At 35.3% G+C, this 14,645-nt stretch overlaps 1 protein-coding gene and 1 pseudogene across 4 annotated transcripts; one reads left to right on the top strand and one right to left on the bottom strand.

Annotated features, from left to right (window-relative positions):
• Positions 1 to 2,097: 2,097 nt before the first annotated feature.
• LOC147292091 (uncharacterized) lies at positions 2,098 to 7,560 on the bottom strand (annotated as a pseudogene). The gene is made up of 13 exons (XR_015121118.1): positions 7,535 to 7,560; positions 7,386 to 7,414; positions 6,102 to 6,157; positions 5,726 to 5,779; positions 5,413 to 5,476; positions 5,156 to 5,212; positions 4,855 to 4,961; positions 4,718 to 4,756; positions 4,408 to 4,496; positions 4,210 to 4,288; positions 3,775 to 4,122; positions 2,830 to 3,611; positions 2,098 to 2,513 (listed from the first exon to the last, which is right to left on the bottom strand). The product of XR_015121118.1 is annotated as an uncharacterized LOC147292091 (transcript).
• Positions 7,561 to 10,252: 2,692 nt separating this feature from the next.
• Positions 10,253 to 14,384, top strand: LOC147292092 (phenylacetaldehyde reductase-like). Of its 3 annotated transcripts, XM_086238217.1 has the most exons (6): positions 10,253 to 10,394; positions 10,483 to 10,652; positions 11,014 to 11,205; positions 12,115 to 12,277; positions 13,347 to 13,533; positions 14,097 to 14,384. In XM_086238217.1, exons 1-6 carry the CDS (start codon positions 10,325 to 10,327, stop codon positions 14,233 to 14,235), a joined length of 921 nt encoding a protein of 306 aa, XP_086094343.1. In that variant the 5' UTR covers positions 10,253 to 10,324; the 3' UTR covers positions 14,236 to 14,384. The 3 variants fall into 3 exon arrangements, with proteins under 3 accessions (XP_086094343.1, XP_086094344.1, XP_086094342.1); XM_086238218.1 differs by lacking the exon at positions 11,014 to 11,205; XM_086238216.1 differs by lacking the exon at positions 10,253 to 10,394.
• The last annotated feature ends 261 nt before the right edge of the window (positions 14,385 to 14,645 follow it).

The following is a 14,645-nucleotide window of genomic DNA, read 5'->3' on the forward strand; positions in this document are numbered from 1 at the left end:
AGGGCAAATTACACAAAAGTACCTCAACTAACCACCCTATATCACTTGAGTACCTCAATAAAAAAAAGTTGCTCGTAGGTACATCAATTACTGATTTTGCACACCCAGGTACCTCCGTCAACTTTTCCGTCAGGCCTGCTGTTAATTACCTACGTGGCACACTAGAAACATGCCACGTGGACAAAAAAATAATAAAAAATTTAAAAAAATGAACTAATTATTTAAAAAAACAAAAAAAATAAAAACTCAAAAAAAAAAAAACAAAAAACAAAAAAAATGGAGTTGCAGGGGAGTTGCAAGGGCTAGCTCCCAGCCTCCCTCCACCTCCTACCCCTCCCAGCCATCCCCTCCTCCGACCCCAGCTACCCTGCCGCAGATCCACCCACCACGCCGCCGACCCACTCGACCACTCACCCCCTCTCTCCTCTCTCTGCCTCACTCTCTCTCTCTCTCTCTCTCTCTCTCTCTCTCTCTCCTCGCCCCTCACTTTCTCTCTCTGCCTCGCTCTCTCTCTCTCCCCGACCGAGCCACCCACCCCCTTTCTCTCCCCTCTCATCTCCTCTCTCTCTCTACCTCACTCTCTCTCTCTCTCTCCCCGAAACCCCAGCCCCGACCCGCCTGCCCTGAGCCCCACCTTCGTTCAAATCTATAAGAGAGAGAGAGAGAGAAACAAAGGGAGAGAGAATGACAGAAAGAGAGAGATGAAGCTGGTGGCCGGAGAGGGGAGGGAGGTGGGTGGGTCACTGGGGGAGGCAAAAGGAGGAGGGGGTGGGTCACTAGGCTCGGGCTGGGCTTAGGCTGGGGTTTCGGGGAGAGAGAGAGAGAGAGAGAGAGAGAGAGAGAGAGTTAGAGAGAGAGAGAGAGTTAGAGAGAGAGAGAGAGAAGAGAGGCGTGGAAAGAGAGAGGGTGGGTCGGCGGCGTGGTGGCTGGGGTCGGAGGGGTGGTTGGCTGGGTTGGGTGGGTCTCGGAGGGAGGGGTGAGAGGCGGAGGGAGGCTGGGAGCTAGCCCCTGCAACTCCATTTTTTTTGTTTTTTTGAGTTTTTTTAAATAATTAGTTTATTTTTTAAAATTTTTTTTATTTTTTTGTCCACGTGGCATGTTTCTAGTGTGCCACGTAGGCAATTAACGCACTACTACAAAAAAGCTCATACATATCAGTAATTTACCGATATCTAAGGCCCCTAAAATTCGTTGTAGGAAAGCGTGATATCTATTCTCATTGGTTTACATATCAGTTTTGAACTGATCTCTATAGAGGTTTTTAAATCAGTTCCTTTTTTAAATACGATATATTTTCCCTTCCTGGATGGTTAAAAATGCAATAAATGATATATTTATAATATATTATATCAGTATTATATTTATAACTGATATCATATATATTAATAATATGGGTTTTAGTCGTATAACTGGTATAATTATTTCCATAGACATCTGTATTGTATATAAGAACAGATATCTTAGATCAGACTTATATGTTCCTAAATTACGGAACTGGTATAGACTGTATCATAGACATCGGTATTAGTTCTCATAAATGATATCTGATATGTGAATTATATGTGTTTAAGATATAAAAATGATATTTATATTCTCATAGATATCGTTCTTTTTATAATAACTGATATCGTATATGTGAATTAAATGTTTTAAGAGTATGGAACTGGTATAAATATTTTTATAGATATCGGTATTGGTGATTAAAAATGATATCGTATATTTGAATTATATGTTTAAAAAGTATGGAACTGGTATAAATATTTTTATAGATATCGGTATTGGTGATAAAAAATGATATCGTAGACATCTATTATATGTGTTTTTATTGTATAATTGATTACGAAGCTATGATTGGTATCAGTTTATTTTCCCAAAATAGATATATATTCTCTATAGCATTTCAGTTTTTATATTAGAATTGATCTAATATATTTCGAAATTAGAGTTATGTGACCTGTTTTGATATCGGGTTTATTTTCAAAAAAACTGATATAATTGGTTAACACCATTGAACCATCTTGAGCATATTTATTTAGTGGCCAATTTTACCTGCATAGATAAGCTAAACTGATTCATTTCATTCAACAATCCATTCCATTCATCAAATGTCATATATTTCAAAGGACCCAAAAGTTGTCATATCACAAAAATTAGGGGGAGATCTCATCATCTCTAACTACCCCTTCCTTCAAATATGTCTAAGCTAGCTAGGCTAGGCATCACTTAAAACTACCCTTTACAAAAACTATTAGGCAGTAGGCTAGGCATGCATTTTTCCAAAAAACTAGGCAGTAGGCATGCAATTCCCTATTCCCCTTTACAAAATATGGGCATGGTAGCATTTAAATTAATTGATCTAAGCTCTATAATATCCACAAAATGGCACATCCAGCCATCACCACATATACCTAAGCCTACACATAATTCAAGTTAACAAAGTCACCCCATTCTTCTCGAACATCATCAATTTGGTCTTTGGTGTAACTGCATTGCTTGATCTTTGATTTGCTCCACTGAAAACACAAAGGAAAATTGCATTAGCTCAATAGGAAGGTAGCTTAAAGCTTGCTCATACTAAAATAATGCTTGCAGCTAGCTTTTCCAAATTCACATAACTAACACCATGGGAAATAAATGCTAGACAACTTTTCAAAGGTTAAGAGAAATTAGACATGCAGTAGAATGGTTAAGTTTGATGTATTATTAGTGACAAACAAAAGAGAACTTAGTACAAGTTGAATGCTTACATAAGAAAGGAACAATATATAGCATGTAGAAAACAGAATTTTGACAACCATGATAATGGCCAAGTGTGGTTTTGGTACTGACCAGTTTCAGATGGAACCCTTCTTTACTGCAAGGAGAAACAAGAGATGGCAAACAGAAAGTATAGTGCTTAATCTTATAATTTGATTAAGCAAGGAGAAACAAGAGATGCCAATTTGACAGCCACCTTAAACTCTCTATCCTTCCTGCAGGTTTAAATGAGTAGAGCAATCAAATACAATGAAGTTCAAAACCCAGAAAGAACTATAAAAAAATACGTAAAGAAAAACAAAAAGACAAACAAGCAGTGACACGGTGACACCTCACTGGAAAAATACCTCTTTGAACCTGATGGCCCAGCATGACCATCTTTTTCAGGTAACTTAACCAAAAAATCCTTTGAATCAAATGGCAATGACCTAGCTGTATATAAGCTTTTCCTGCCATCATAGGCCGGCATTCTCTTGCCCAAATGTGACTCAGAGTACATATAAACAATGTTTATCTTCGGTAAACATTTATGCAAACAGTACAATGTTTATCTTCAGTAATTACCACACACCAATTTATTTAATCACTTTGATTTGTACAGATTTTTATAGGAGCTTTGATTTTACAGTTGAAACATTGGAGAGGGTTTAAAATTTGTAATACAATTCTTAGAACAAATTATACCAATAAATGCTCCTTCCTTTCCTAAGGTAAAAAGTAAGCAAACAAACTTACAAGTAAACCTGGCAATAGAAATGTGAACTCCCAGAAAAATGAGTTCTTAAACCCTTGTCAAGATTTCCAATAGCTTAGATGGCTTCAACTGCAATAGCTATGTTCACATCTGTTATGAGCTGCGGGAAAAAGATAGGCATTGAGAGAAAGGGATTGTAGAGGATAAAAAAATCATTTATGTGGTAGATCAGCTGTACTGTTACATTGGAAATGCAATTGACAAAGGACAATGTTGAGGTTGGAAGATGAAAATAGTTTGTTCAACTAAAAATAAATAAGTACCTTCTTTAACGTCCGACATATTTCTGTAAAATCACCAGGGGATATTCTTTTAGTTGAAGCAAGCTTGGTTAGCAGAGGAAGTCCAAGCAACCACAAGAGCCTTTAAAAGGGTAAATTAATAGTATTTAAGGACAATGGATGGTAATATTAACAGAGAGGGAAGATGAGAACTGATAAAGCCAGCTAATAAGATAAAAATGCCACAGGTCCATAACCAAATTTAAGAGGAAGTCCCATCATTAGAAGCCACAGAGCTGTATGACAACTGAGAATTGAACCTTGAAGGCTTGAACAGGAATTAAGATGAGGCTCCAGATTCATAAACAAATGGAGCTATGCATAAAAAGACTTCAGGAAATTTGAAAGGACAAAAATCAAACATAATTATATAATTTGGAAACCAAGAAGCAGATCAATTTGAGTGAGAAAACATACATCTATTCCACAAATTCCAAGACTGAAATATCGATAAACTGTACCAGCCAGCAGATACGCTCCAAAAAGGCATAAGACTCTGAAAGCTGGATCAAGTATCAGTCAAATAAGATGACACAATAGAACTTTAACTGTTAGGCATAAAAAGAAAATTCCATTTAATATAACAACTTGACAGGAAAAAAAATTGACTCTTACATGATCACTAAGGTGCCAAACCAGCCCCACCCTTTCCCATGAACATGTACAACTTTAGCACAGCCAGAAGGATGCTTTAGCACTGTAGCCTGTCCGATAGAGAAGATTATGAAACACAAACTTTACGAATCATGCATACAATCACTGTAAATCCACTTTTCAATGTCACAAAATGAACTGTCAAAAGTGAACATTGCTACGCATTTCAAAACCTTCATGACATCCATATTTTGAAATCTATGATGTAATCAGTCTACAATATCAATAAGCATGGAGGAATAAAAGATTTTCTGAAACTGAAAGCACTCACATAGTCACATGTCCCCGTTTTCTCCAGCGAATGTGGGCCCTGTAAAATAGAAAGATAAGAAACTAGGCCATGAACCATGCATTTAAGAACCCTAGGATCTTTTCACATTACAGAAATCATTGGGTACAAGGTCTTGCCTGAACTCCATTTGGATCACAAATTACAGACACAGAGAGCGAACAATTGAGCTTTACGCCACTACTTGACATCTTAACAATGACACCAATCTCAGGATTCTTCTTATCTGCCATATTGTGGTAACAAGGAAATCATAAATCTTCCAAAATTTTATTCCCCAACAGAATTATTTAAGAAGGACTAAAAACATGCATGTTTATACATATTTGCATAATGCCATAATCGAGCTACAGTAATCAAAATCGGAAAGTAACATTCAATTTCAAAACTGGGGGAGATGGCAAGAAAAAAAAAACTCACCAATTATGTTAATGTCCATGCTCGAGGCACGCCCAATGGTAGTGCACACATCATAACCTGTAGTCATCACAAGGTCCATTTTAGAAGAATACATACAATCTTCTAAAATACAACACTTTCTAGTCCAAATTAGATGAGAAAGGCCCTTCATGAGCTCCTTCTTTTTTTTAGAACAGTTCGAGATATTGTGAGGGTTATCATTCCTTTATCAACATGATGGGGCTACAACATCAATTATGAGCCTCAGAATATAATACCTCCTATGTTATTTGCCACAAGAGCACTACAATCCATGCCACAACGTGAAGGGCCTCCACAATCCTGCAATGTTCAGTAAGAAAGCATTATCTAAGTGCGACCTCAAATTGTCAAATCTCTCTAGCCCGCTCTTTTGTCTTTGAAGGCAGAGGAGAGAGAGAGCCAGGGGCAACAGCTCTATTACAGGTCCAAATATAGGGAGGAACTAAGTCCACCAAGTAAATAATTGCAGGTCATTTCAAAATTGCAACAGTATCATTGCCTTCTCTATCAACATAAAGAGAATAACAGCATAGAAGACAAGAAATTTACCCAGCAATCAACACATCCAGGTGGGTCGTGATTGAAAATCATTCCATCGCAAAGCTGCTCCAGAGAGTCAAAGAAGAGAAACTCAATAATGAACTAGCTGCATAAGAAGGCCTATAATTGCTTGTAATTGTTACCATAGTCCAAAACCATAAAATTTATCTTCAGCTTAAGAACAATCGACCTAGTCATAGTGTTTCAACTTCACACTAGAGAATATGGAGCCTCATCTTAAACTTTCTATGATAAAGCACCATGGTTCATGACACCAGATTCCTTGCATTGTACTCGGCTCTAATATACACACACTGAATTAATTATGAACCACTGCCTAATCAACTTGTTTTAGTAATCAATAGTAATAAACAGCCACACCCACCTTTTTTAAATCATCATGCGCGCTTAACTTGTACTGACCCTTTATGCAGGGTTCCCCTTAATAATGCAATTTAAAATCAAGAAACACAGTTACAAACTGACAATTGGAAGGCATAATGACAGAGTTGATTGTCAATCATTCATCATATTAGTAATAGATGGTATATGAAGTAACCTTCCCTAGTATTCACATATATATGAGCAACAGAAGAAACCCAAGAAATGTTGTGTTTATAATTCTGTCAGTATATATTTTGTTTCTAATAAAACATTTTCATATTATTGTTACTATTATTATATATATGTGATGGACACCTCAGTCCATCAGCATATGCATATTGTAACACCACCACCACCAACAAAACATAGAAATAATTCTAGAATAAGTTGAAAGGTAATGCCAAACCCTGAAAGTCTGAAACCCATGTGCCCTGCCTGCCTCAGAATCAAAATTGGCTACTCACAAGTCACTACTCATCACAGTCTTATTATTCCCACTTGGTACTTATATGCTACCAATTGGTTGAAGGGGGTGCTTCTCTGTTTTGTACACTCGCGACAAATTAAGGCCCTCCCAATAATCTCTTACAGAGAGAGAGAGAGAGACAGCTGACCCAGACCAATTCGAGTAGGTTGAGAATTGAATTTTAGTTTCTATAATGGCTAGGCTTTAAATGAATGAATGGACCACAAACTGAAGCATGAGCAAGTGTAAAGGACGACGTTAATACATAATACATTTATCTTTTGTTTTTCACTCCTATTTTGGTTAGGGGAAGTACGAGACAAACAACAGAACTAGTCATTACTACCCAATTAATTATGCTATTTTGTTTTCATGGGAATTCAACTTGTAGGTCAGACTGGAAAATCATTCACAAATAATTATCTTACTAGCAAAGAATAAGAAATGGATTTACTGCTGGAATCTAGGATGATGAAGTACTTTCTAGCTTAAACACTACATAGCATGGGGTTGATTTACCAAACAAATTAGCTCCAAATGCTTTCTATGACGTGAACAAATACCAAATTGATTTCATTCTACGTCCATAACAACTTGAGTATATCAATAGATCCATAACAACTTGATTGGTGCTGTAGCATTGGATATTTGAATAATGCTTCAAAAAGTAAAAGCAACCTCTTAGGAACATGGGAACTTGGCAAGATGGACCAGTGGAGGATTATTAAACTTTGAGTTTACACAATTAACATATGAAAATATCATCCCAGCAATCTAGATCTAACAAGACATTTTATATTAAACAAAATGTAAGCTTACCTGTGAAGACAACAATGCCAACTTTCAGTCTTCAACTTGGCATTGTTCAACTTGTAATAACCATTGTGAATGCTGTCTTCAACTTGGCTTGTTCCCGCTGAACATTGATCAAACAATTACAGGATGCAAGTAATCTCAACAGGAACCACCTCTGTCCTCCCACGCCTAGAGTCATAAACCCTAAAGTAATCTCAAATGTATTAAATAGAAAAATTAACTAATAAAATCACAAACCAAATTGAATCACAAAAATAAAAAACAAATGAAGTATGGAAACCCCAAAGAAAAACCCCAATGTTCCTGGCCGTATCAACAAAACCTAAAAGAAAATAAATAAGAAATTAATAGATGAGTAACCTGAAGCTCAGGGTGACGGCGCAGGTACCGGAGATGATGAACGACACTTTCTTTCCAGGTTATTCTCAGGTACCAGGGCTTCAAATTCTTGCAATATAGATTTGACTAGGTTTTCAGAAAGAGAGATAAGGATTGCGAAAAGGAGAGATATAGAGGGAAGTAAAGAAACGGTGAAAGAAGAAGAGAAAGAGAGAAGAGAGAGAGAGAGAGATGGAAGAAATCTAACCCCAGGGATTCGCAGAGAAAAGAGACGAGCTGATATCAGGATGACCTAGGTTTTGCTGAGAGAGATGAGAGGAGTAAGGGCTTGAGTGAGAAACAAAAGAGAGAGATAGAGAGTAGAAGGAGATCGATGAAAGGAGTACCTAGCGATGAAGGAGATCGTCGAGATGAAGGAGGTCGCGATGAAAGAGAGAGTGTGAGTGTGTCTGGATGTGGCTCTATCAGAGTCACAGAAGTGAGTGTAGGTCGTGTTTTGAGTTCTGTTTTAGGCAAAAAAAAGAAATTAAGTTCTATGAACAGTAGCGCCTTTTTTCTTGGCACTAAACTTGCGATCAGTTTTTTATTTTAGATATCACTTTTAATGAATAGTTAAGTAAATTGAGAAACTTAAGATATCATATTGAAAAACTTGGTGATTTATAAAATATTATATATATCAGTTTTTGAAAAAAAAACACATAAGCGATATTAAAAACCCTATTATATCGAATACCTTTAAAACTGATATTAATGTAGTGATATGTATGAGCTTTTTTGTAGTAGTGACGGCAGGCCTGACGGAAAAGTTGACGGAGGTACCTAGGTGTGCAAAATCAGTAATTGAGGTACCTACGAGCAACTTTTTTTTATTGAGGTACTCAAGTGATATAGGGTGGTTAGTTGAGGTACTTTTGTGTAATTTGCCCTTTAATCAATTTTAAAAGCAACCAAATGGCTCAATTTTATTGGTCGCCATAAAACCTCAGTACCCAAATAATTCCCTTATTATTATTGCCAGTAGTTCAAACTTTTGAGTTTACACACAACTATCACTATCAATATCAACCCAGATCAGTGAAATTATAGGCCATCTAGGCAAGAAAATAATCTTGAGTAAGTTTGATTCCTTGTTGCTATAGCACTTACCTGAAAAAATAGAAGTTAGCCGAGGGTCAAAATAGAAGTTAGGACTAGGCACGGGATGGAATGGAACAAGATGAACCTCATCCCAAAGTTTTTTATCGGTATCGGTATCGGGATGGGATGACCATTTCAGAAATGGTCTCGTGTCATCTCATCCCATATTCATACGGGACGGAACGAGATGATATGAGATGGTGCCACCTTTTAAACTTTTTTTTTTGTCCAAAAAACATATAACCACCCTTTTTTTTTTTTTTTTTCAATCAACACTCAAATTTAACAACTTAGAATTTCTAGAATATATGCAGATCAAATGTAATTTAAAGTTCAAACCTAACAAATAGAAATATAGAATGCCCAAATTCATAATATATGTAATTGGGGTTTCAAACTTTCAATTAAAGTTACTATAATATATGTTATAGGTTATATACTTATATATATATCTCAATTGAGGTTTGGGGTTTAAAGTTACTATAGTATATGTTATATGTTTATGTTATATACTTATATATGTTACTTATATAAATCATAATATTATAAACTATCATATAATATATGTTATATGTTATATAGTATACTTATATAGTATATGTTATGTAATATATGTTATATAGTATATGACAATATGTTATATAGTATACGTTATATGTACGTTATATGTTATAAACTATAAATTTTATAAAATATAAACTATATAAACTATAAACTAATATTTTTAGACTTTTAATATGTTAAAGTCCAAAAGAATGATATATAAAATATATTTAATTTTATGAATTATTATATCAAGTCCAAATGAATATATACAATTTTTGTTCACACTTAATAAAAAAATAAAAAGTTAAATTAAATATTTTCAGTACGGTACAAGATGGTATAAGATTGAGATGTTGAAACAACTTTCATCCCATTGATGATCGGTACGGTACAAATTCAGTATGAGATATTCATCGGTATCATTTTTCGGCACGAAATTGACACCGAACAAAATAAAATCAATATAATTTTCGGTATACACGGTGTTAGGGCCCGGCCCTAATAGAAGTCAAGGCAACACACATTTACTCTCCGGGTCAGGCTCAAAATTTACTCGGTGGCACGCCTGCATTTTAAAAGGCCAGAAAAATGTCCGAAGTTATAAGCCAATCTTAGGCCGTACATGTGGCCGACACATTTTTGGCTGTAACAGGATTGCACTTTGCAAATAACATTCTCCACAAACTGTGCAGATAACACTCCCCTAATTTATACAGAAGAATCCACCCAATAGTTATTGTAAATTTGTAATTAGCTGACGTTGTGTGTAAAAGCTTTCAGTTCTCAGTGTTCTCAGTTCTCACCATAAAAGCGTCGCCTGACAAAACTGAGCACAGAGAGACAGAGAGAGAGAGGATGAGCGAGGGAGCAAATAAGAAGGTTATGTGCGTAACAGGAGGGTCAGGTTTCATAGCATCATGGCTGGTGAAGCTCTTATTACAAAGAGGCTATACCGTCAAAGACTCAAAGCCACTGTTCGTGACCCAAGTCAGTATTATCGTTACTGTTTTTTTGTTTTGGGAAATGTGTTGATTTCTTTGGTCAAAACATTTAGTCCTGTTTTGGTATGGCACAGATGATCCAAAGAAAACAGAACACTTACTCTCACTTGATGGAGCAAAAGAAAGGCTTCATTTGTTCAAAGCAGATTTGTTGGAAGAAGGATCTTTTGACCCTGTAGTTGAAGGATGTGAAGGTGTTTTCCATACAGCATCCCCTGTACAATTATCTGCCACTGACCCACAGGTTCATCTCTTTACTTTCAAAGTTCAAATAATGTTCTACCATTCTTGTAATTGCCTATTGCACCTTGAGAAAACAGTTTCAGTTTATATAATTCAATTCTATTAGACACTTTGATAGAGTTCATAACTAAATTCTGGAAAATTCTATAGTAGGAATTCGTACGCCATACGAACTCTTTTCCATCTCTTAGATATGATGAGATCACATTTTAACAGTAAGGTTTGGATTTCTGAATCCGTGTTGGATATGTTTGTATGGCGTATGGATTTAGTAGATGAACTCTTCAATTCTATTTTGCCAGCAATTCTAAAATGAAGACCCTATAAATTATAATGCTGCTAGCTTTAATTTTTTTTGTTAGGCAGAATTGATTAACCCTGCTTTGAAGGGAACACTAAATGTCCTCAGATCGTGTGCGAATGTTCCATCCATCAAAAGGGTGGTCATAACATCCTCTATGACTGCAGTTGCATTTAGTGGAAAACTTCTTTCTCATGATGTAATAATTGATGAATCTTGGTTTTCAGATCCAGCTTTTTGTGAAAAATCAAAGGTTTGTACACTGCATATGCTTTTTTCTTTTAATATGAAAAACTATCTCTTTTGTTAGTTCTCTTGTTAGCTTGATATACTTTGATGATCCATTGCCTAACAACTTGAGCCTTTGGGGTCTAGTGGTTGCCTAATATGGTATCAGAGTCTGGTTGCAGGAGGTTCTGGGTTCAAAACCTTCAGTTCCTCCCCTTCCCCACTTTGTTATTGGTTTCCAAGGTGTAGGGTGGGGCTGCACCTTTTTGTTTCTTCTCTCTATCTGCATTTGTCTGTCTCTTAACGTGCAGGATGGGGCTGCACTAGACATTTAGGGTGTAGTGTTAACTTTATATACATTATTAATTCATTCTCTAACAATTTAAACATTTGGGGTCTAATGGTTGTCTAACAAGTTCTTGATGAAGGCTTCATATGAAGATCTATTTGGTTTATGTAATAGAATATGAGATGCAATGTTGACCTATATTTGTTTTCATCTGAGATCCATTCTTGTGCACAAATATGTATCCCCACCCTTTCTTTTTTTTTTTTTTTTTTTTTTTTTTTTTTTTTTTTCTTTCTGCCTTTTCAGCTTCCTCTTTTCCTTTCCTGTGTGTAATGGTTCATTCATATACATACTCTGCAGAAATCACTTTCTGCTTATCATGCTTTATCTAAAATACCTCAGTTGTTATTCCATCATCTTAATGATCTTAATTATGAATTTATGAGCACCTTTTGAAAGACAAATTGAAAGACGTAGTTATAATATGGTGGCACAATTGGTGCTCATGTACTTGTTTCTTAGCCTTGGTCTGGTTTCTTAGCATACCTTTTGTAATAAGAAGATTATTGGATACAAGTTAAATCTTGTTGCTTGCATACCAAAAAACATGTTCATTTTGCTTATTAAGACTTTTGTTTTCATCAGCTTTGGTATATGCTTTCAAAGACCTTAGCTGAGGAAGCTGCTTGGAAGTTTTCAAAAGAGAAAGGAATTGATATGGTTGCACTAAATCCAGGATTGGTGATTGGCCCTCTCTTACAGCCAACTCTGAACACAAGTGTGGAGCCAGTTCTGAAACTCATAAATGGTACTCAGAAGCAAGTATTGAAAAGTTATCATTACCCATAATTATATTGCATGATTTAATTATGCAGTCATTTATATTAAACAACCTGTTTTTAGGGTATGATCCAATACTTAAGTGTAATATAAAGGTGATATTTTTTCAACTTACCCCTCATTAAACAACACTTCTAATAGAAATATACGAAATTTCATGATTTTAGAGATTTACTCTTTCTATATAAAAAGAAGAATTGAAGATTATACTCTTGTATATCTAAGAAAATTTAGTTTCTTTTAGGGAGCAGTATAAATATTATATCCATGTTTTGTCATACACTCGGTACGTATCTGGTCCTTGATTACCATATTTTGATTTCGACAATAAAATCTTTAAACATGGAAACAGACCCAATACTTTTTCAATATTTATGGTATGAAATACACCACAAATGTTAGGATATGAGCATATTTGAAAAAGAGAAGAATTAAATTTGTATGTCAAGTTATAGGAAATTAAAGGTGATATACGTGTTGACTACAATTTTTAAATTAAGAGTCTTTGAATGCATTGATAACTTAAGTTTCAAGAATTTAATAATAGAACAAAAGGTTATTATCCATATGTAATTTATGTATTTATTAACTCATCTTTGCCATATCATATCTACTTTAAAAAAAATTGTGGTGTCAGCATATATCAAGTACCATATTTTAGATCACGTCTTCTATCCATATCCACATCCATACTTCCTTGGTAATAATTTTACAAGCATGTTAATTGGATGAATCTCAGATCACAATACATTCTTCAAATCATTTTTAGCTGTGATGGCGAAAATGAAAAATCACTGTTGATCTGCTAGAACTCCTGCACTCTGTACAAAAATCATTCAGAATATTTAGTCCTTTGTTTGAAATAAAGAGTATGATGATAGATAATGTTTACTTGTAACTTAAAAGTCGTGGAGGTGGGGTGTAAATGGATATCCTAAGAAGGTAATGTTTGTAAAATGCTTTCCTCATGGTCTCTGTGATAACTTACAATTTGCAAAGAAATTATTATTATTATTTCTCATCTTTAATTTATGCAGGAACCGAAACATTTCCAAATGTAACTTATAGATGGGTTGATGTTAGAGATGTTGCCAATGCACATATTCTAGCCTTTGAGAATCCCTCAGCTAGTGGGAGATATTGTTTAGTTGGAAGAGTAGCACACTGTTCTGAGGTTGTGAAAATTTTGTCTGATATCTTCTCTGCTCTCACTCTTCCCGAAAAGTAAGTTGCTAATACAATCGATTTATTGCATGTCACTCCATCGTGTGTTGTAGCGGCAGTTCTAAGGATAGTATAGGTTTTTCGTATGCATTAATGGCACCATTCTGTCTAGATTTCAAAATTTCCCTCTTGTATACTATTTGCAACATTTGCGTCTGACGATATTTGGGTTACTTCTGGCATGACTGAGATCCGATTCAATGTGTACTTTTGACAATCTGTAATAAGCCTAGATTAAGTATTTTGAGATAGAGAGGAAGTTCATTTGATCAAGCCTATCATCTAGAAACATATTTTTGCTAAAGGAATCCCTGTCCTTTTTTATTGTTCTGTTTTAAGTTGACATCTGATTCTTCTGTTTTCGAATAGATTAGCTAAATGAATGGTTTATGATGAAAGAACACTTCATCTAATACTTTTGATAACTTGCCTTTTTGTTAACTAAGGTGTACATTCTGAAAGTAAATGGTCATACGTTAAATACAGTCAGATAAAACACAGAAAATTGACTTCAGTTTTGAAAGTTGAAACTTCAGAAATGAATGTGTTTCTATTCTGGGCAGATGTGCAGATGACCAACCTTTCGCGCCAACTTACCAGGTATCCAAGGAAAGAGCACAGAGTTTGGGTCTTAAGTTTACTCCTCTTGAAGTTTCTTTGAAGGATACTGTTGAAAGTTTGAAGGAGAAGAACTTATTTTGATCATGCATGGAACTTGTTGGCAAGTCAGGGAAATAGTTCATAACTTAATAGTGATAATATTTCTACCTTTTAAGTTCTATTGCTTTGGAGATCATTGTCTTGTCAAACTTGTATCTGATAACATCAATTTGCTCATAAGCGTACCATAATGTTGCTTTAAATCATTTGTCAGAAGCTTGAGAAATACTATAATTGATTAAAGGGTTCTTTTTAGCAATGCCCCCCAAACTATCTCTGTGTCTCATTTTACCACCGGGACTTTAATTTGTATCACTTTGCCCTATTCCATCATCACAGTTAACTATTCTGTTATGATTAAAAAAATATAGCGATTTTGCTTTTTATGTTCTGTAAGAAGAGATATCTAAGTGTGAATTGGAGTTGGAAAGAAGAGAAAATAACTGTCATTA

Source organism: Dryas octopetala, chromosome 3 (assembly GCF_963921425.1).
Source record: "Dryas octopetala chromosome 3, drDryOcto1.1, whole genome shotgun sequence".
Lineage (NCBI taxonomy): Eukaryota > Viridiplantae > Streptophyta > Magnoliopsida > Rosales > Rosaceae > Dryas > Dryas octopetala.

What these genes read in the sequence shown, in the direction of transcription:
- LOC147292092 (XM_086238217.1), top strand. Translation starts at nt 10,325, where the DNA reads ATGGCTGGTGAAGCTCTTATTACAAAGAGGCTATACCGTCAAAGACTC. An exon ending in TATCTGCCACTGACCCACAG is followed by an intron (nt 10,653 to 11,013) that starts GTTCATCTCTTT and finishes TTTTTTTGTTAG; the next exon opens with GCAGAATTGATTAACCCTGC. An exon ending in CTTTTTGTGAAAAATCAAAG is followed by an intron (nt 11,206 to 12,114) that starts GTTTGTACACTG and finishes TGTTTTCATCAG; the next exon opens with CTTTGGTATATGCTTTCAAA.